General features: G+C 37.2%; 1 protein-coding gene across 5 annotated transcripts in view; it reads left to right on the plus strand.

Moving 5' to 3' along the window:
• Positions 1-21,564, plus strand: part of grm8a (glutamate receptor, metabotropic 8a) — a 264,665-nt gene that overhangs the window by 208,356 nt on the left and 34,745 nt on the right. For all 5 annotated transcript variants that reach the window (XM_087247588.1, XM_087247586.1, XM_087247587.2 and 2 more), the window contains 2 exon segments: positions 13,024-13,163; positions 20,476-21,411. In XM_087247588.1, the coding sequence (XP_087103714.1) occupies positions 13,024-13,163; positions 20,476-21,411 (1,076 nt within the window).

Genomic DNA, 21,564 nt, shown 5'->3' on the forward strand with positions numbered 1-21,564 from the left:
CAGGGAGAACACATCAGTCAAGCTTACAGTCAGCTTTTCATGGCATCTACCACCATCCCCAACTGCTCCTAGATCATTTTTGTTATTGGTTTTAAGTATTAGCCAAGTATATAGTAATCAACTTTAAGTCTTATTAACCCATAATCAATCAAATGCTTTTGGTTCTGTTCTGTTGCCCCTTGGAGGGTGGGATGGGGATGTTGATATGCTGCTGTTCTACCCACAATCATGTATGGGCGGCCAAGAAAAGAATAATCCTGTGAATTTATCCAATATAGGCTCATTCTGAAAATGTAGCCCTAAATACATTTCTGGAGATTGCAAATTATGTAGCCAGAGGAACCAACACTAGTATGATACGCTTACCAGCTGACCGTTTACCTCAATATGGATGGCTTTCCAGCTGTTACCAGTTTGCCCTGTAGTTCGCCATGTACCTCAGCGGACTTGAGACGCAGAGCGGAGTTGACTATGGCAATGGGGTTCAAGTCTAGTAAAGATTGGTTCCAGAAAGTAGATAAAACTAAAGCCAAAATTAAAATGAATAACAGGGTGAGAGTGTGGTAAAAATAAGGCAAGGACTTTGGATTTTCTGGATTTCTTTTGAAAACACTGCGATTGGGTTTAGGGTAGTGGCCAATCGGTCCTTTTGAAAACACTATCAGTTGGGTTTAGGGAGGGAGGATTGTGAGTCAGTCAATCGGTCAGTCATTAAGTCGACAGCGGCCTCTGGTGGTTTTACATGAGAACAGCAGGCGCGATTGGCACTCGCAAGAGAAATTTGAGATCTCAAAAAGCATACACTGCAGCCTCCAGTGGATTCGCAAACACAACAACTGCAAAAAAAAGTAGCTCCTATACATATTTTGCTTTCTCCAGAAGTGTATACAGGGGTACATAATCAAAATGAGCCTGGGTTGAATATCTCAATGTATATATGACGAAAGAGATCCTGACAGAAATGAATGTTCATGTCACATATGTCATTTGCATACATTCCCATTTCCAGATGTTTATGTGGATCCTGATTAATGTGCAATATCCAATACAAGCCTAATCATCCCCAGCAGGAATCTCCATTGCAAACATATAACAGTTCACATATACCGACGCGCAAGCTTTTTTGGAGCGCAAATAGGCCACAGAAGAGCTAAATGGAGGTTGATACCAAGGCAGACGTCCAACTTTGAGCATCACGCTGCCTGCCGCCAAGGGCTAATCAGCAGCTCAGCCACAATTACACCCGCTCCAGTGGCTGCACATACGCTTATTTTTAGATTAGTGCTTGGAGATGGACGGAGCGGGAGGAGAGATTGCGGAAGTGTGCATTCAGACGAACTGAGGGGGGAAAAAAAGTTGTGATAATTGTGTTGCGTAAAACAAATCCCCTTGTAAGTCTAGGCGGCGTGACGGTGAATCTTAAAATGGAGTGCTGTGGCAGGAACGAGGCCAGCGTTTAACTCCGTAACAGAGCTCTATATCTACTTCTCAGATGAGTCTGCGCCCAAATAATAAAGGAATGGCCTTAGGTGGTGTATTATATCATGCTCACAGAAGGAAATTCTCTTAGACAGGCTGTGCGGAGAGTAAAGGCAGTGTGTTTGACTTTCTTTGTAGTTCCCAGGCGATTGGGAAACTTTTAATATGAACTCAGTTTTTTTTTTTAATATTATCTAGAGAATATGCAGGACATGCTTACCTTTGCAAAACGAACCTGCCAGGGTGTTCTGCATGGTTGCTAGGGTGGTTGCTAAGGGGTTTGAAGCTAACAGCAGGGTTGCTTTGTTTGTTCTAGTGTTTATTAGGAATAATTGCTGATGCATGTGACTGTAAAACTAGTGGATGTCTTCAATTTATGTGCAAATAGGGAAATAAATCACATCAGACACACAGACTTTCTTTGTGGAGGTATATATAGTAATTTTGATAGGATCATGTGATGTGATTGGGCGCGGCTGGTCCTGGATCACATTCAAAGTTGAACCATATAGGTGAATCCTTCAATAAATAGCCCAGGTTGTTTTACTTCCAGTATCTACGTTTCTGAGGAATCCCCCCATCTACCACTTTTCCTTCTTTAACAAGGGGAGCTCTTGAGAACTTCCTTATCTCAGACCCCCTTCTATGCTATATGACCAGGCGGGAACCCTGGGCTCAAGTGGGCTCAGAACAGCAGGTACTAATGGCACTCACGAGAGAAATTTGACATCTGAAAAAGTTTGCACAGCGGCCTCTGGTGGATTCACAAAAACTGAAAAAAGTACCTCCTGAGACGTATTTCGCGCACTCTAAAAATGTATACAGGGGTACTTATCTATAATGAGCCTGTGTTGAACATTCCCATTAATGATGCCCTGTTTGATCTGATTGTCTTAAATGCTTTAAATTTCACTATGGATTTTGAACCAGTTGACTAGGTATACCTAAAATGTCCAGTCAGTGTATATGTGCCACAGAAGGAGCAATTTGTGCCGACAGGTAAGGCTCAGCAGAAAGGTTAATCCCATATAGTCCTTTATTGTTACGCCTATCGGCTCTCCTGTAATCCTCAATTCCGTGTGCCCCGGTCCACCTCAAATGCCGAGCTTTGATCAATATCACTGGATAAATTCAGTAAGCCGCTGCATCTTCTGTGCCACTATCATTCCTCACCAATCACGGGGACGAGCAGGACTGTTTTCATATGCAGGGAAGGATCAGTTTGCTATATTACTAGATTAATAACTGCATAATCTACCGTTGCTGATTGCACACTGGCTTATTTACTGGAGCTGTGTTGATTTGCACCGACAACAAGCTCACGGTGGTCCTGAGGGAGAGAGAGAGCTTTAACCCAGCTGTAAATGTGCAGGGAATGATGTTCAGTGGTGGATGAAGTAGGAGACATTTAAGTAAAAGAACAGATACCCTAATGCAATATTAGTATATAATATTAATATTAATTGCTACAGTATTTATATACTCTATACATGCTCTTTTTTTAATACTACTTGAGTCAAAGTACAAAGGTACTTGATTATTTATTTATTTGAGTAAAAAGAACTTACTGATGAATTAGTTTGCAATACAATTGAATTGCTGAATATCCTAATAACCACATAAAACATGATAATTCAAGTGAAAACATTCACATGCTGAACCCCATTCAGATCAGTTTGTAAAATCAGTGACTCGTTTAGTGTATAGTTGCTTCAAACTCATTATTTGAATCAGTGAATCATTTACTGGAGACTCACTCTGAACAGATTGTTTGAATCATTAAATAATTTACTGGAGACTTACTCTAAACTGACAATTTGAATCACAGAATCATTTACTGGAGACTCGCTCTAAACAAATAATTTGAATCAGTGAACAATTTACTGAAGACTCACCCTGAACAGATCATTTGATTGGTGAATGATTTACTAGAGATTCACTTTAAAGAAATCATTCAGTTAAATGAATAATGCACTGAAGACTGACTCTGAACAAATCATTTACTTGAAACACTCTGTACAGATCATTTGAATCAGTGAATCATTTACTGAAGATTTACTCTGAACAAACCATTTGAATCAATGAATCATTTACTGGAGACACTCCGAACAGATAATTTTAATCTGTGAATCATTTATTGGAGACTCACTCTGAACAGATCATTTGAATCAGTGAGTTATTTACAGGACACTCACTCTGAACAGATCATTCAAATCAGTGAGTTATTTACTGGAGACTCGCTCTGAACAGATCATTCAAATCAGTGAGTTATTTATTGAAGACTCACTCTGAACAGATCATTTCAATCAGTGAATCATTTATTGGAGATTCACTCCGAACAGATAATTTGAATCAGTGTATCATTTATTGAAGACCCACTCTGAACAGATCATTTGAATCAGTGAGTTATTTACAGGACATTCACTATGAACAGATACTTTGAATCAGTGAGTTATTTACTGGAGACTCACTCTGAACAGATCATTTCTATCAGTGAATCATTTATTGGAGACTCACTCTGAACAGATCATTTGAATCAGTGAATTATTTACTGAAGGCTTGCTCTGAACAAACCATTCAAATCAGTGAATCATTTACAGAAGACCCATTCTGAACCGATCATTTCCATCAGTGAATCATTCATTGAAAACTCTCTCGGATCAAATAATTTGAATCAGTGAATCAGTTGCTGGAGAATCACTTTAAACAGATGATTTGAATAGGTGAATAATTTACTAGAGATTCACAAATCGTTAAAATTAATGAATAACGTACTAAAGACTTACTCTGAACGAATCATTTGAATCATCAAGTTATTGATTCATTCACAAGCTTCAGCATTTGTCAAAATATATATTGTATATAACAAAAAGTTTGAAAAACATGAACAAATGAGAACAGTTTTGTTATTTTTGGGTGAACTATCTCTTCAAACACAACACAAAAGTACAAAATCTGTTTCTGTCCACCACTGATGATGTTTGCCTACAAAAGCAGAGATGTAAAGACGATGATGTTGTATATCACAGCCAGCTCTCACATGCACAGCAAACACTCGGCTTTTATTTATTTATTTGAGAAAGAGAAGTGGTATTTTCCAACACTTGATGTCTTCTTGAATAAAAGAACAGAGCTGTCTGGATGCACAGAATCTGGCTCATTATATGCACTGGAAATATTGCTTCCGGAGGCTTTGCCCTCCTCTGCTCTCACTTTCCTTCATGGTGGGCGAATCAAAAGATTTTTTTTTTTGTCTATGTGTGTGTGTGTGTGTGTGTGTGTGTGTATAGACAGATATCTGAGATCTGTAAAGGGGGCTCTTATGTCTGACCTCCACACAAACGATCTCCTCATCATCTGCTGTCCATAATGAAGGCGACTATGGTGGTGAAAATGAAGACGGTTGCACAGGAAAAAAAAGCTTCATCTAATCAGCGACTGGAAATCTGGGCTCCAAACGAGAGGCTAAATGTGCGGATCGCTAGCAAACAAAAATAGAAACATCTTATTAGTGATGGTTGTAAGATTTCTACGAGCTCAAAGTATCAGGGATGTCGCAGCTTTCGGGAGAGAATGGTCGTATTTTAAGAGTTTGGCTTCGCTTGGCTGAAGTGGAAAGGAAATAATTGTAGCCGCCAGCGTAAAAAGAACAACAGTTTTAAGTAGCGTCGGCTGAATCTGAGTGAGTGAACTAAATGAACTTTCACCAGATCAGCTTGGACTTGATTGTGCACGCTGTTAATATTCATGACCAAAAGCTGAGAATACTGGAAAGCGTGGTATTATCTTTCTTTTCGAACTGTTCCTATGATAAATTTTAATCCTCTGTGCTTATTTGTTGTTTTAATTTTGTTCTTAAGATGTTACACTGTAGTGGCACGTTGGCTCAGTGGTTAGTACTGTCGCCTCTAAGCAAGAAGGTCACTGGTTTGAGTTCCCAGCTGGTTCAGTTGTCATTTCTGTGTGGTTTGCATGTTCTCCCCATGTTGGCGTGTGTTTCCTCCGAGTGCTTCAGTTTCCCCCACTATCCAAACACTGGTGAAGTGAATATACTAAATTGGTCATTGTGTATGAGTGTGAATGTGGGAGTGTTTGGGTGTTTGCCAGTATTGGGTTGCTGCTGAAAGGGCTTCCACTGCATAAAACATATTCTATAATAGTTGGTGGTTCATTTTGCTGTGGCGATACCTGATAAATAAGGGACTAAGGCAAAGAAAAATCAATCAATGAATTAATGTTAAAAACTGTGGCCTCCTCAAATTCTTTAGTTGAATTAAATGAACTTTTCTAGTCATCTCAACACAACATTAGTCAAACTGACTAAAAATATTAAGCTATTATAAGCACTAAGTTCAATAAATAATATGTTAAACTATGAATGACTAAAACATTTAGTTGAAACCTGATTAACTGAGTATAATTACGGTAACAAACAAATTTGTTGTTATAGCTTTTGTCATATGATTTTTTTAGTGTGCTGTTGTCAAATCATTCATATTTTTCTGATTGGATTTTTTTATTTGACATTTCATAACATTCATAGAGAATATTAACTAAATAGAAATGTTTGTTCAAGTATAAAAGCATGACATTTTCCATGATTTTTTCTGTAATATTTACAAAACAACAACAAAAATTTTACTTATTTTACATTTTGAAAAAATGTTTTTAAAAAATCATGCCGCCTACTTTTTGTTGAATCAAAGGAACTGTTATAGTCAACTAAGCTTACATCAGTCAAACTGACTAAAAATATAAAGTATATTAATAATATTAACTTTTTATTACTTTAATAGTGCATTTGAAACATGATTAATTGATTTATATAAAAAAAAATACAAAAAAAGATTTTTTGCTCTTGACTTTTTTGTCATCTTGTACAGAGCATAACTCAATTAATTTAAAGTATTAAGTATTTTATTAGTACTGCTTTACACAATTGTCACAACCAGCTCAAAATTGTAACATAAGCGAGGCGATGCACCAGGTAAATCATAAAAAGAGAAATGATTTATTAACAAAACACATAAATAACAGAGAATCTTTAAAGCTATCAAATAATAACCTTTATTTAACCAGGTAGGTCAATTGAGAACCAGTTCTCATTTACAATGGCGACCTGACCAGGAGGCAACATAAAGTCAAAGTCAAATAGACGTCAGTGGTGAGGAGTGTGTGCATGGTCGGCAACTAAGCTCATAGTCCAAAACAAAATAAAATAATAAAATGACAGGCAGGAAGGTCTGGCTAATCCACCTCTTCTCTCACGTCGAATATGGGGCTCTTTATAGACAGCACATAATGAGTTATATAGAAGTGATGTCTTTGTGTACATGTTCAAGTTTACATCAGTGTTTGTGTAACTTTAATAATACCCTATTGTTTGGTATGTTGATATGGATAAAAGTTTCATTAAACACACTAGTCTATTATTCATCTCAGCTAAAATTCTTCATTAAAACTTAACAGACGCTGCCTTGAATTGCCCTTCGGATGTTTTCAAACATTTACCAAGGCTGTGTTTCCAATATAATCAGTCTATAAATGCAGTTCAGGTTGGTTCACTTGCTTTGGCATGTGTTTAAAACACCATGTTAATTTTGTGGGTGGCTGAACATTTGTGTTTTCACATTGAAGATAATGCATGACGATATTAGACTTTCAGACGTCTGGCCCAGTTGATTGTTTTTTTCGTTGTACATTTGAGCAGCGAAATGTGGTTGGCTTGTGTTTCAGAGCCCTGGGGACTGAGTTCCTGAGCCGTTTATCTGTTTAAGAGTACTGCTTTTCTTAAGCAATTAAATCGTCATGTTATTTTGTCTCGCACAAAGCTCCTGGAGCACTTCTAAAGTTCGTCTTGGTGGAGTTTCATTCTCATCGGTGCTTATAAAAAAATCAAGTTTGCTGTTCATTTGCTGACTTCTAACTTGTTCATCACTCTCTAAAAATAATGTTTGTGTTTGTTCAAAGTACTTATTAATTCACTCCTGTTGTCCCAAGACAAATCCATTAAGTTTACTTAACAAATTTATAACCCAGGCTCATTGCGGATATGTACCCATGTCCACATTTCTGGGGACAGCAAAATACATATCCTTAGGTACGTCTGCTCGTAGTTTTTGCAAATCCACCACACTTTGTATGCTTTTTGATGATCACAAATTCCTCTAGTGCATCTTCTTCTTGCGTAAATCCACCAGAGGCCGCAATATACACCTCAGCCGACCAGGCTAGTTTGCTATTGACTGATTTACTGACCAACTGACCTACCCCCCGTGCCGTAATCCCAACCGATGGTGTTTTCAAAAGCAATCTAGAAAAAGAAAGGCTGTCAAAAGCAGCCATGTGATTTGACCACGTTTTCAGTCCAGCAATGTATGCTGTTTAAAGATGAAGTGCAGTTAGAAGTACTTCTGGATACATAATTCACGCTCTGCAGAAATGTAGACAGGGGTACATATTTACAATGAGCCTGTGTTGCAAATTTAAGTGGATTGTACGTAAAATAATTGAGTCGTGCCCAAAAAAAATCTCAAGAATTGTGTTGTTTCAGCTCATTTTAAATGAGTAGTATGAACAAGCACAGTAAAAAAATTCATTTGATTTACTATTTTTTTAGGTAAGTGGTTGCAAACATATTATTTGGGCTGAATTTAACCCAACAAATTAGGTTGAACATAACTACGTTTAATTAGTTTTTTTTTTTTTATTTAGCTAGTTTAAATAGTTTGCAACCACTTACGTGAGCTTTAAAAATGTATTAAATCCAATTAATATTTTTTTCAGTGCAATAAAAGCATCTTTTGAGTGTAAGGTCTTGTTTACAGTTGCACTTTTAGTTTTTAAGGTTGATGAGAAGATGAATTCACTGGTCCTCGTTTTTCTCTCACCCCTGATTATAATTCATGTATTCAAGAATGAGAAGTCGAATCGGTTCGTCACAACACATTAGCAGTCTCATCTAAATCCGACACGTCCTTGTGTGTTTTTTTCTGATGTCATTGCATCTGTTATTTACGACCACGGGTCACAAGTGTCTTTTTCAATCACTGAAACCACACTCTGCAAAGATTGAAGAAGTGTAAAAAAATGCTACAGCTTCATTTCCCAGGACATTTAGAATCGCTTAGTGGAAATGAACTTAAATGCTGACATTTCTGTTCTTCGTCAAGTCTTTTCAAGTTTCAAATGAAACTCATTAAACTGGTTCATGCGGGTTCACCCGTCGACCTGATTTCCAGAGATTGTGCTGACAAATAACGTTTATTAATATCTGTATTTCCGGCTATTAGCTGTGATTATATAATGCTTGAATTCCAGCTTTATTTTAGAGAGATTTAAAGTTAGTCTGATGCTGTCTTTATAGTGAAGTGTGCTGCTTTTTATCACCTGCAACAACAGGGACTGATGGATTTATCTGTCATTGCTGTTACTGTCTGCTTTTTGCTTATTCGTTTATCTGCCTCTTCCAGATGATGTTGGATTTAGGGGTGACACTGAACCTCTATGAGTTATACAGAAGATTTTACATACAATAATAATAAACAGTAACTCTCATACTGTAAATGCATTCAGAAGAGATGCATATAGCATTAGGAACAAGTGTTTCCAGTGTTGGGGAAAGCTGCTTCTGACAGTAATACATTACATTATTGTGTCACTTGTAAAGTAACTAGTTACATTACTTAAGTATTGTTTATGGAAATTAATGCATTATGTTACTTTTGAGTTACTTTTGGTTACTTTTTCTTACCAGATTGGGGCTGCGAACTTGTTTTTTCTTGATTTTTTTTGTTTGTTTGTTTTTAATAGAGGAGCTCTGCAATTAGCAATGGACTGTATAAACTTTAATTACATTAAATAAAACACACTTTAAAAATAATAATACTAATTTAGGATAATGTTATTTTCAAAGAACTTCCTCATCCCAGAGCTATAAATAAAAAAATAAAAAAATAAAGATTATATTGTGATTATATATTGGCATTCTCTCACTGAGTGCATGATTTAATGTGACTGCAGTACGTTAATTTTAATTTAACTAATTAATTAAACTAAAAAGTAACTTGCAACATCTATTTTTTTAAGGTAACTCAAATAGTATTTCTTTTTTTTTTTTTTTTTAGTAATGTATTACTTTACTAGTTACTTAGAAGCGTAATATTATTTAGTATCTCCAACACAATGTCATGGCAATTCGTAACTTTTTGATTTAGTGGCTAATTTGTCCAATCTCATTGGTACAGTTTAGTTTGATTTGCTTATCCCCCAATGACGGTTGGGGTTAGGGGGCACTAAAACTAGCCATTAATCTGACAAAACGTAAAATAGTTACATTTCCTCGTGTGATCAGGCTGGGTAATGGGGTACCCCCAACACTGGTTGTTTCAAGCCTGATGTGTGATGTTTCTTTAAGTCTAAAACTAGATTTTATTCAATATTTTAAGGTCTAAATAATGAAATATGCTCTTTGCATAATCAATGCTTGCTTAATTAAATGATTATTATGTTTTATGTATAACATAATATACTTTATAATAAAAAAATAGGTCACTTTTTATTTGAAGGTATAATTCTTGCAATTAATAAACCATTCACTATGTCTTTTAGCTTGATAATCTTCTAATTTGCTACTTATTAATAGTTATTAAAGTTGTAGGTTTTGGGATTAGGAATATGTGCTTGATGATTACAAATAAACAGTCAATATCTTAATAATATGTTATGTAATGTCATGTGTATTTATATAGCAAATTTATTATGTACGGCCATACACCCAAAGCGCTTCACAATCGTGAGGGGTTTCTCCACACCACCACCAGTGTGCAGCATCCACTTAGATCATGTGACGGCAGCCACGGGACAACAGCGCCAGTGCACTAACCACACAACAGCTATAGGGGGAGTGTGGAGACAGTGATAGAGCCAATTCAGTGGATTGGGATGATTGGAAGGCCACAATTGGTAAAGGCCGATGGAGGGAATTTAGACCATAGAGAGTCAGGATCTTAGTTTAACATCTCGTCCCAAAGACGATATATGCAAATAATATGCAGGTAATAAGCCACCAATAGGTTAATGGTGTGAATTGGTTCTTGAACTAAAATGTTATCTAAAAATTTGACTGCACAAATACTATATAAAATATTACTGTATAATTTAAATGTTTGTTTCAAGTTTTATAATAAGCAAATAATACATTTTCAATTCTACTTTCCTAACATTTTGCATGTCGAAGGCTGGCTATTGTCCTCATCAAACATTTAATCAGAGCTGAAGGACTTGGTAGATTTGAGTCAAATTATTTTTATAGCAGAATATTTTATGCAAATCTGTTCGTTTGACATTTTAGTTCATGTAATTTGATCTCAAAGCGCTTTGAACTGAGCATCTGAATGGAGTGTCAAAAAATATCCCCGGTGAGGGTACATGCATGGAGGTGCGTGTTGATATTTTGAGAAAAAGCTGACTGATTTTATTACCCTTCCACCTTCTTATCTCCTCACAAGGTTGCCGTGATCTTTGCGCATACAGCAGGAAGCGACATGTATTATTTACACCTGTGACATCTGATCCCGCAGCGCAGCGGCTCGTGTAGAGCTGTGAGACTTTGTGTCTGAAACATGCGATCTTGACACCTTGACTTTTTAATTCACCTGTTGGGAGTCTGCAGCTTTACCTATAACCTTTGCATCATCTTAAAGTCCGCATGAACCAGAAGCTGCAAGCGTTTCTTTTTCATAATGTGATGCAGTTCCAGGAAAAGCGGAATTTTAAATGAGAAAAAAGTGGGCGTGGCTTGTTTTTTCTGCTGCAAGCTGATTGGATGTCGTAAAGGAGGCCTTGCATTCAGAAAGATAGGGAAAGGGGTTCGGAGAGGGTTATTACAATCTAACATTTTCAGATTTTAATTTTAGATTGCAAGGGCAAACTATTTTTTCTTTATGACATGCACAGATAAATTGTTCACCACAAAACTAGCAATGCGAGCTAACAAAATCAGCATGGTTAGTTTTGTACTATACTGTTAAGATGAAACTGAACAGATTTTCAGAATTCTGACTGAGTGGCATGTATTATTACGAAAGGAGGAAACAAGTATAGACTTTGATTTATGCATCTGTTTTTGATTGGATATCAAGTCAAGTTGAGATTTATTGTCATTCTGCTACATGTGTGGACATACAGTGCAATGAAATGTTGTGTCTCTTTAGTTTACTCTAAATTATAGATTTGTTGATGTCATTCAAATGTTTGAACTGTACCTGTCATTCTAGACAGAATCAGGAGAAGATTCTGACAATGTTGTCATCATGAAACTTTTCAAAAATGCAAGGAAAAACCTTTCCAGTTTTAGTAAATGACCCGTGTGCCCGGATAACAAAAATATGTTTTAATAATATTGGTTGCATTGAAGTAAAGTTCATGATTTGCAAAAATTATTGAAAAAAATATAATGGAATGTTTTAAAAATGTATATTATGATTTAAAAAATTATTTATATTGTTTAAAAAAATCCATTTGACTTTCAAGCACCAACACTGTCTGGTCTATTTTATATCTGCTTAAGATTTACACTGTAAAAAGTGCTGGAAAAAAAACTGTAAAATACCGACCGTTAAATTACAGAAATATACTGTAAAATAACAGATATGATATTACAGAAATTTCCCTAAATTTAAATTTCTAGTAAATTTCTGTAATTTAATATCCACTATTTTACGGTAAATTTCTGTAATTTAATGATCATTATTAGCTGCCAGAAATAAATCGTAAAAAAAAATGATTTTTTTTACAGTATATTTATTTATTTATTTATTATTGTTAAAAAAAAATTCTGAAGCATTAAATTGTGACAAACATGTCAAAAACTAAAAAATCAGTAAGGGCCAAACACTTTTACACACCAGTATTATGCATCCATTGCTTTTAACTATCCAAAACATAAATGTCATATAAATGAACAACCACAAAATGGTTTATAATCAACCAAGTCTATTGAACAGTGTGTAGCTGCACAATAAAAATATATATGTTAATTAACAAAGTCTTCCGTTTATTTACGGTTGTGAATTACATTAAGGGACCTTGATTTCAGCTTTGTGACTTTTGATGTTAAAAATTCAATTCTACAGTTTAACAAAGGGACTTTTAGTGACATTTTAGTAGTTTAAAAAAACATAATGTATCAGAAATAATAAAGAAATAAGAATGTAAAAAAAAAACAGAAAATGCACTGACAGTTTATTACAAGGGTTTTGTAGCATAATACACAACACCAACCCAGACAATATAGCACTGCAAACTATTGAAAATGTTTATAAAAATCCTTTTTTACAACTATTGAAGGTTAAAAGTTGTTGGAAGAAAGATCAAGCTCCCATAATGCAGTTCAAAAGCCGAAAGAAATGGATGGAAAAAATCACAAATCACATTAATCACAAAATATGAAACACTGCTAGTTTATGCATATTTGTTACTGTGCATACAGGACAAAAAGCATGGATTGACTGGCTCGTCAACACGTCATATCTTGTTTTACAGGAAGCGCAGGAACTCCAGTGGTCTTCAATCAGAACGGAGATGCACCAGGACGATACGACATCTTCCAATATCAGATCACCAACAAATCCACAGCTGAGTACAAAGTGATCGGCCAGTGGACAAACAAACTGCATCTAAACGTGAGTAAAAGAGATTTTCCTGCTCGTCCATGCATTCAGGGGTTTTTTTTGTCTTCCCAGGGTGCAATGATGTTTGTGTGTCCACATCTGATACATTCAAGCGTAAATGTTTGCAATCTTATCTTTTTTCCCGATGATGCATGTGACACGAATACTCCCGGGCCTTCATTAGTCAACGAGATGGAAGATAAGCTTGTAATGTGTTATGCCTGGCTGCGAAGCAAATTTAATGGAGCCAGAAACGAGTCGTGGTTTCATGGCCAAAAGCTCTCGCAGCAGAGGAGAGATTGAAGCTGTCATTTTCTGATACGTGATGGAGAAACCCTAGCTCCTCTGGGCTTTTGTGTCTGTGCAGGTGAGTGGGAGGAAAAAAAAATCACTTAGAAGAATTGTGATACTGCCCTTCAAAAAAAAAAAAAAAAAATCCTGTAAATCTCACTTCTTAACTACACTGATAAACCCTCTTTAAAGTTCACATGAACTGGAAGTGGGGCAGCAGGCACAGGATGTCAACATGATGTCAGATTGATGTCATACCATCTTGTTTGGAAAGGAAAATCGCTTTGACGTCAGAACTCAACTTTAGGAAAACATCAATGTCAAATGTCGGACAGACGTTGCATTTTGGTTACTTTCGCAACCTAAAAAAAAACCTAAATACCTGCGTCTAATAATGTTACAGCTTGACATTGTGTGGACGTTACCAATATGGCGTCTGTCAGATATAGGATTTTGGTTGCCATACCTGTTGAATAAATATTGGTTATTATGATGCTGGATCGACGTTTTTGTCACTTTCCAACACCAATCTTCCAAACTAAAATCTATCAAATATCACATAATTTCATGTCGTTATTGAACGCCTAAATAACGTTGTTCTTAGACACTGGCGACCAAAATCTAACCTAACATTATGTCTTATGTTGTTGTGTGTTTGCTGGGTGCGATCATTTTTATCGTATTGTAACACAGTTCCTAGAGAAACAGAATATTAAATGAGAAAGCAAGTGGGTGTGGCTTGATTTTTTCTACAGCGCTCTAATTTGATGTAATAAAGTAGACGTTTCATTCAGAAAGATCTGGAAAAGAGTTTTGGGAGAGTTATTACAGCCTAACAGACGCCTCCTCACCATTTCTGTTGTTGGTCGGTCGGTCGGTGAGTCAGTCAGTCAGTCAGTCAGTAAGTCAGTTGACAGCGGCCTCTGGTGGATTTACGTGAACAGAGCAGGTGCAAATGGCACTCGCGTGAGAAATTTGAGATCTGAAAAGCCGTACACAGCAACCTCTGGTGGATTTGCGAAAACAAAAACTGCAAAAAAACATAGCTTCTGGGACATATTTCGTGCTCTCCAGAAATGTATACAGGGGTATGTATCCGTAATGTGCCTAATTTGAATATTTGTTTGTAGCTCACTGTGGTCAAGAACTGTTACAGTTATCTTATCCTATTGTCCTACTAAGTTGGGTAAGTCTTAATCCCTATAAGTCAGTTCTGGTTAACTGGTTAATGACATGCACAGATGAATTGTTCACCACAAAACCAGCAATGTGCGCTAACAAAATCCACATGGATGGTTTTGATTCTGTTGTACTTTAAGCGCTTAAACAGATCACCGCTGGATGAGTTACAGAGGAAAAGAAGCCCAGGGATTTGCATGCAGCTCAATTTTACTGACACATCCGGGAGGGAGAGAGAAGGAAAAAAAAGAGTTTGTTAGCCTGGAAAGATTGCGACTCTGAACGAGGTTAAAATTTCATTTTATGAAAAAAAAAAAAAAAAAAACATTTTCACAATCAATACGCACCGCCGATGACTGTGTTTTGCAATTTGACTGTTTACAGAGATGCACGCGGGTCACTTTGCTAAACGACTGGTAGCAAGCGTTCAATATGTAAATCGCTGAAGCGGGAACATTCTGTCGCTCTGATTCCAAAGGTTGAGGGCGTCTGAAATTAAATGCAATTTTTTTGAGGATGCTGGCGGTGGTTCGCTTAGGCAGAACTTTATGCAGATGTTTTTAGGGTTTTACTCATGCTATGATGCAGAGTTGGTGGGTGTTTTTTTAAGGGTGCACATAAGAAAGCACTTTGAAACATGCAAAACAAACAAACAAACAAACAAACAAACAAACATTTTATGTTATGTTTATGTTAACATGTTATATTGTTTGGAGCAATGTGAAGTTCAAGTTACCATGCTGCTAAGTGGTAGCTAGAGTATTCTGAGCATTGCTAGGATGATTTACTAGTGCTAGTAGTAGTTTACTTGTGCAGAACTCAGTATGAGGATAGACCTGGCTTTGGATGTCTCTAGGGTTTTCCTCATGCTATGATTCAGATGTTTTTAAAAGGTGCTTACTAAAAAATGTCCAGAACACATTGGAAGCAAAAAAAAAAAAAAAAAAAACAACAACAACACTCTAGCATGTTGCCAGGTACATGCTACACTCTCAGAGGTAAAGGTACACCAGCTGTCACTAGGGTGGTACCTTTTAAAAAGGTACACAATTGTACATAAAGGGTCCATACTGGTACCCCAAAAGTATATATTAGTACCTAAAAATTAAAAAAAAAAACATTTTTGTTCTTTTTAGGTACTGAAATGCACCCTTGAGGTATTAATATGGACCTTTAGGGGACAAATTTGTACCTTTTGAAAAGGTACCACCCTAGTGACAGCCCGCGTACCTTTATTTCTGAGAGTGTATGGTGTTCTGGCATTTTAATCGATGTTATGATGATCTACACAAGTTTTCTTGAATGCAATTTTGGGATGCTAGTAGTGGTTTTCTTGTGCAGAACAGACCTGGCTTTAGATGTTTCTAGGGCTTTCCTCATGCTATGATGCAGCGTTATGGGTGTATGTTGCTGATTAGTGTTATTATCATGTTGCTAGGTGGTTGCTAGGGTATTTTGAGTGTTGCTAGAATGATGCAATGTGAATGTGTGTATTTATATAGCGCATTTATTGTGTGTGGCCATACATCAAAAGTGCTTCACAATCATGAAAGGGTCTCTCCACACCACCTCCAGTGTGCAGCATCCACTTGGATGATGCGATGGCGCCCACGGGACAATGGTGCCAGTGCGCTCAGGACACACCAGCTATTGGTGGACTGGAGAGACAGTGATAGAGCTAATTTGGTGGATGGGGATGATTGGGAGGCCATGATGGTTAAAAGCCGATGGAGGAATTTTGGCCAGGACACCGGGGTTACACCCCTACTCTTTACCAGAAGTGCCATGGGATTTTTAATGAACACAGAGAGTCCGGACCTCAGTTTATCATTTCATCCGTGAGACGGTGTCCCCTTCACTTTACCGGGGCATTAGGACTCACACAGACCCCAGGTTGAGTGCCCCCTGCTGGTCTCACTAACACCTCTTTAACAGCAACCTAGCTTTTCCATGTGGTCTCCCATCCAGGTACTGACCAGTATCAGCCCTGGGCTGTATCAGTCTTGGGCTGCAGGGTGATTTGGCTTTGACAAATGCTCTAAACAAATCAAAACAAATGTTGTTAAGTTGATACTATATATTTCTATGGAGTTGCTAGGGTGGAGTTTTGTCTGTTGCTACACAGTTACTACAGTGGTCATGGTGTTTTTTTTAATGATGTTGCCAGGATGTGATTTGAGGGGTTATTGCTAGCATTTTCTAGGTATTTTATTTACTTCTTTTGCCTGTCGCTAGGTGCTTACTATGGTGTTCTTGTTTTGTATCATGTTATTAGGGGGTTGCTAGCATTTTCCAAGTATTTATTTGACCTGTTTGTGAGTCCAGCATTAAAAAAAAGTATAATCCTATAATTCCTGTAAATACGACAATTTCAGTAAAAAATACCATCTATTAGAAGCACAACCCTCAACAATCTGATGTACTTACATTGCTGTAATCACATCCTATTAACAAACATGTCATATATGCTCGTTAATCAACTGACAATGGGAGAAAAGAATAATATAATGAATATAGAACTATATTCAGGGGTGGACTGGCCACAAGGAGCACTAGGTTGAGGTTTATCCGGAAATGCGGGAATGTTTTTCACATTTCCTGATGGTCCCATGGTCAATCTGGCCTGCCTCTTCTGCCCCTGTCCCAGTCCGCTCCTGGTTATATTGATTATGCCTGCTTTACCTGACCCCTTATCTTCTGTCTGAATTCATCAGCTCATACCCAAAAAAGCAACACATTTGAATATGTTTTTGGTTTCTTGTTGGTTTGCTGAATCATGCACACCTCAGAAATGAAAAATGAAAGTGTCTGGATCCCCATAATGTGTCCTGCCACTCTCACCAAGTTATTTATTCTTCTCATTTTTGCTTTGACATTTTTAGCGTGTTGCTGGGTAGTTATTGATAGAGCCTTTTAAGCATATCGCTGTGCAGATTCGAGGTGTTTTTTAGGATTTCATTTTGTGCTTTTTCAGGTTTGATCGCTTATAAAAGTACATCTCGCCTCATCAAGTCACACATTTGATTTCTGCTGCACAAATTATGCAGGACGATTTGTGCTGCAATTTAGTACTTACTACTTAGGGTTAGAGATTTGTTGAAATCCCTAACCCTAACTCTGAGCAATACCGCAAGCATGTAAGTGGTTTGTGTTAATTTTGACAACGTTTGAACCTCAAAAACACTTCTCGTTCCTTATTAGTGTGTTTTCAAGATGAATAAACCCAAATTAAACAGCCTAATTGTGAACGGTCAGTGTGGCTTTTGTTTCAGACTCAATGGGAAGAATCAAATGAAGGGATTTGGTCTTTCAATTATTCTTAAATACCCTTCATACCCTTTTATGTGATAAGTCAAATTAAACTTCTGTTCATTTGCAAATTCTCTCTCTCTTTTCTCCATATTTTAATATGTCCTTTTTTTCATTTCTCTAATTAAAGCCAATCTGTTTTTGCCAGGCATAATTTGTCTCAAGCATGAATAATTCATTCGCTGCCATCTTCGTAAAGCAAGCAACAGTGAGAACCATGGAGCAGAAGTATAGAGCTGTCCTTATTTGTCCAATGGATTGTTCTGCCAAAACAGTTTTTTTTTTAATGCGCAATTACAATTTTTTTTAATAGACGTGTGCATAATATATCGCCGTCACTTCTCAAACTCGGCTTTTTGTCATGTTATTTATTTAATCTCAAACGCCTCTGGCACAAGTTTGTCCCGAAAATATATCTGTCATCAAAAGTTGCGCCCGGGAGCAGAACTGACTGCACTTTAAAGAGCAGCGTCGGCTTCTTATTTTCCACAGCTTTCAGGCACTAAGGGGTAATAAAATGATTTCTTCTGCAAATGTGACACAACCCACATTGATGTGATGCCTATGTGTGGGTAATGAGACTTTTTGGATGCACAGTTTTTCTCGTTTAAATCTAGGCCTCTGGTCTTCGTCTTTTGACAGCTCTTTTTCCATTATTATTTGTAGGTGGATGTTTTATCGTTTACAGTGAAAGATGCATCAAGGTCGCTTTAAATAAATCAGTGTGCTTAGTACACTACTAATAGCAAACTTTCAATATGTAAATTACTGGAACAATTATATTATTTCCACTTTCATATGAAAGATGAGGATGTGTAAGAGTGAACTACGTTTTGCAAAACAATATGAGTGTTGTTTGCATGTGCAAAACTTGCTGTAACCTTTATAGGCCTTGCTTTAATATGAGTTCTGTGTTTAGTATGTTGGAATTCAAATACCCAGTGGTTTAATTGGTCTTCGGGGGATTTTTAGCATATCATAATGCAGTTTCTTGGTGGTTTCAAGTGTGTTCTGGCCATTTTTAGCATTTTATATGTATTTCATACCAAATCTAGTTGTTTGCTATGTAATATACAGACTTTTTTTAATATGTTATGGTTGGTTGCAAGGGTGCTATGGTCATTTTATTATGTTATACACTTTCTAGATACACTTTCTGGGCATTTTTAGCACACCATAATGCAGTTTGTTGGTGGTTGCAAGTGTGTTCTAGCCATCATTAGCATTGTTTTAACCATATTTATACATTTTATAGCATATCTAGCTGTTTGCTAGATGCTACTGTCATTTTTTCTTATGTTATAGATGGTTGACAAGGGTGTTATGGTGTTATGTTCGTTTTCATCTTGTTACATATTTTCTAGGTGGTGGCAAGGGTGTTATGGTCCTTCTGTAAACCATTTAAGACAGTTTCTAGTTGGTTGCAAGGGAGTTATGGTAATTTTATAATTTTATACAAATTCTAGTTGTTTGCTATGGTGTTATGTTTGTGTTATATTTGTGTTACATGTTTTTTAGGTAGTTGCAAGGGTGCTATGGTCTTTTGTTAAAACTTTGGACAATTTCAAGTTGGTTGCAAGAGAGTTGTGCTCATTATATCATGTTATAGACTTATAGACTAGATACACTTACTGGACATTTTAGCATATTGTAATTTAGTTTATTGATGGTTGCAAGTGTTTTCTGGCCTTTTTCTTTAGTATTTTTTTATACAATTTATACCATATCTAGCTGTTTGCTTGGTGTCCATTTTTCATTATGTTATAATTGATTTGCAAGGGTGTTATTTTAACATGTTATACAGTTTCTAGTTGTTTGCTATGGTCTTATGTTCCTTTTCATTGTGTTACATGTTTTATAGGTGGTTGCTGGAGTGTTATGGTCATTTTATTAACAATTTTTGGCAATTTCTAGTTGGTTGCAAATGTATTATCGTCGTTTTAATATGATGCACACTTTCTATTTGTTTGCTATGGTGTCATGGTCATGTTCATTGTGTTATACAATTTCTAGTTGGTTGCAAGCGTGTTATTTTTAATCATGTTATACACTTACTTGGAGGTATTTATGGTCATTCCCATTGTGCTATATGGCTTTTAGGTTGTTGCTATGATGGTTTTTATTGTTAGACTATTTCCAGTTGGTTGCTAGAGTGTTTTGGCCATTTTCAGGATGTTATAGCATTTCTGGGTGGTTGCGTTTTCTTGAGTGTTAAAGTATTTCATTAGCATGTATAGGCTATTTGCTAGGGCGTTATCATTTCTAAGCAGTTGCTCTTGTATTCTGGGCTTTTTATCATGCTATATACTATTTGTTGGTGGTTTGTAGGGTTTTCTGAATTTTTTTAGCATGTTCTGTATTCAGTTTCCTGGCCATTTTAAGTTGTTCTGGGTATTTAAAGCATGGTTGCTGAGTTGCTCTGTGTGTGTGTGTGTGTGTGTTATGCACATGTGACCAGTTAGACTTGCTTGAATGAGCAGTTATTTCGCCGTACGTGTCCGCTCTTCACTTTTATTTGATGGGACATTTTTGTTTTCTTCTGCAGGTGAATGTGATGCGCTGGCGGACAGGCGACCCCAGACTTCCAGCTTCAGTGTGCAGTGTGCCATGTCAAATGGGTGAACGTAAGAAGATCGTGAAGGGTGTGCCCTGCTGCTGGCATTGTGAGCGGTGCGAAGGCTACCACTTCCAGGCCAGCGAGTTCAGCTGCGAACTCTGTCCTTATGAGCAGCGTCCAGACCGCAACCGCACCGGCTGCGTCCCCATCCCTATCATCAAACTGGAGTGGCATTCAGCTTGGGCAGCCGTGCCGGTGTTCGTTGCTGTTCTTGGCATTTTGGCCACCAGTTTTGTAGTGGTCACTTTTGTCCGTTACAATGATACCCCAATTGTCCGTGCATCTGGACGAGAGATGAGCTACGTCTTACTGACAGGTATTTTCTTATGTTACGCCATCACCTTCTTGATGATCGCCACCCCCAGTTTAGGCATCTGCTCCTTCAGGCGGGTGTTTCTTGGATTGGGCATGTGCTTCAGCTACGCGGCTCTACTAACCAAAACCAACCGTATCCATCGCATTTTTGAACAAGGAAAAAAGTCAGTGGCCGCTCCACGCTTTATCAGCCCTGCTTCCCAGCTGGTCATCACCTTCAGCCTGATCTCAGTTCAGTTGCTCGGTGTGTTTGTGTGGTTTGCTGTTGATCCTCCACATACAGTGGTGGACTATGGCGAGCAGCGCACGTCTGATCCAATGAAGGCCCGCGGGGTCCTAAAGTGCGACATCTCGGACCTGTCGCTCATCTGTTCTCTGGGCTACAGCATCCTTTTGATGGTCACATGCACTGTTTACGCCATCAAGACCCGTGGCGTGCCAGAAACTTTCAACGAGGCCAAGCCAATCGGATTTACTATGTACACTACCTGCATCATTTGGTTAGCTTTTATACCAATCTTCTTTGGCACTGCACAATCGGCGGAAAGGGTAAGTGTGATTTAAGAAATTCCTTAATGAAATATACTGAATTTAATGCTATTGCAAATGTTTGTTTTGGTGTCACTTCACAATAAGGTTGTATTAGTTAATGCTACTTAATGCATTTACTAACATATTTACTACTTTTAATATATATTTTTG

The sequence above is a fragment of the Danio rerio genome, chromosome 4, assembly GCF_052040795.2.
Source record: "Danio rerio strain M-AB ecotype USA chromosome 4, GRCz13ab, whole genome shotgun sequence".
NCBI classification, from domain to species: Eukaryota; Metazoa; Chordata; class Actinopteri; order Cypriniformes; family Danionidae; genus Danio; species Danio rerio.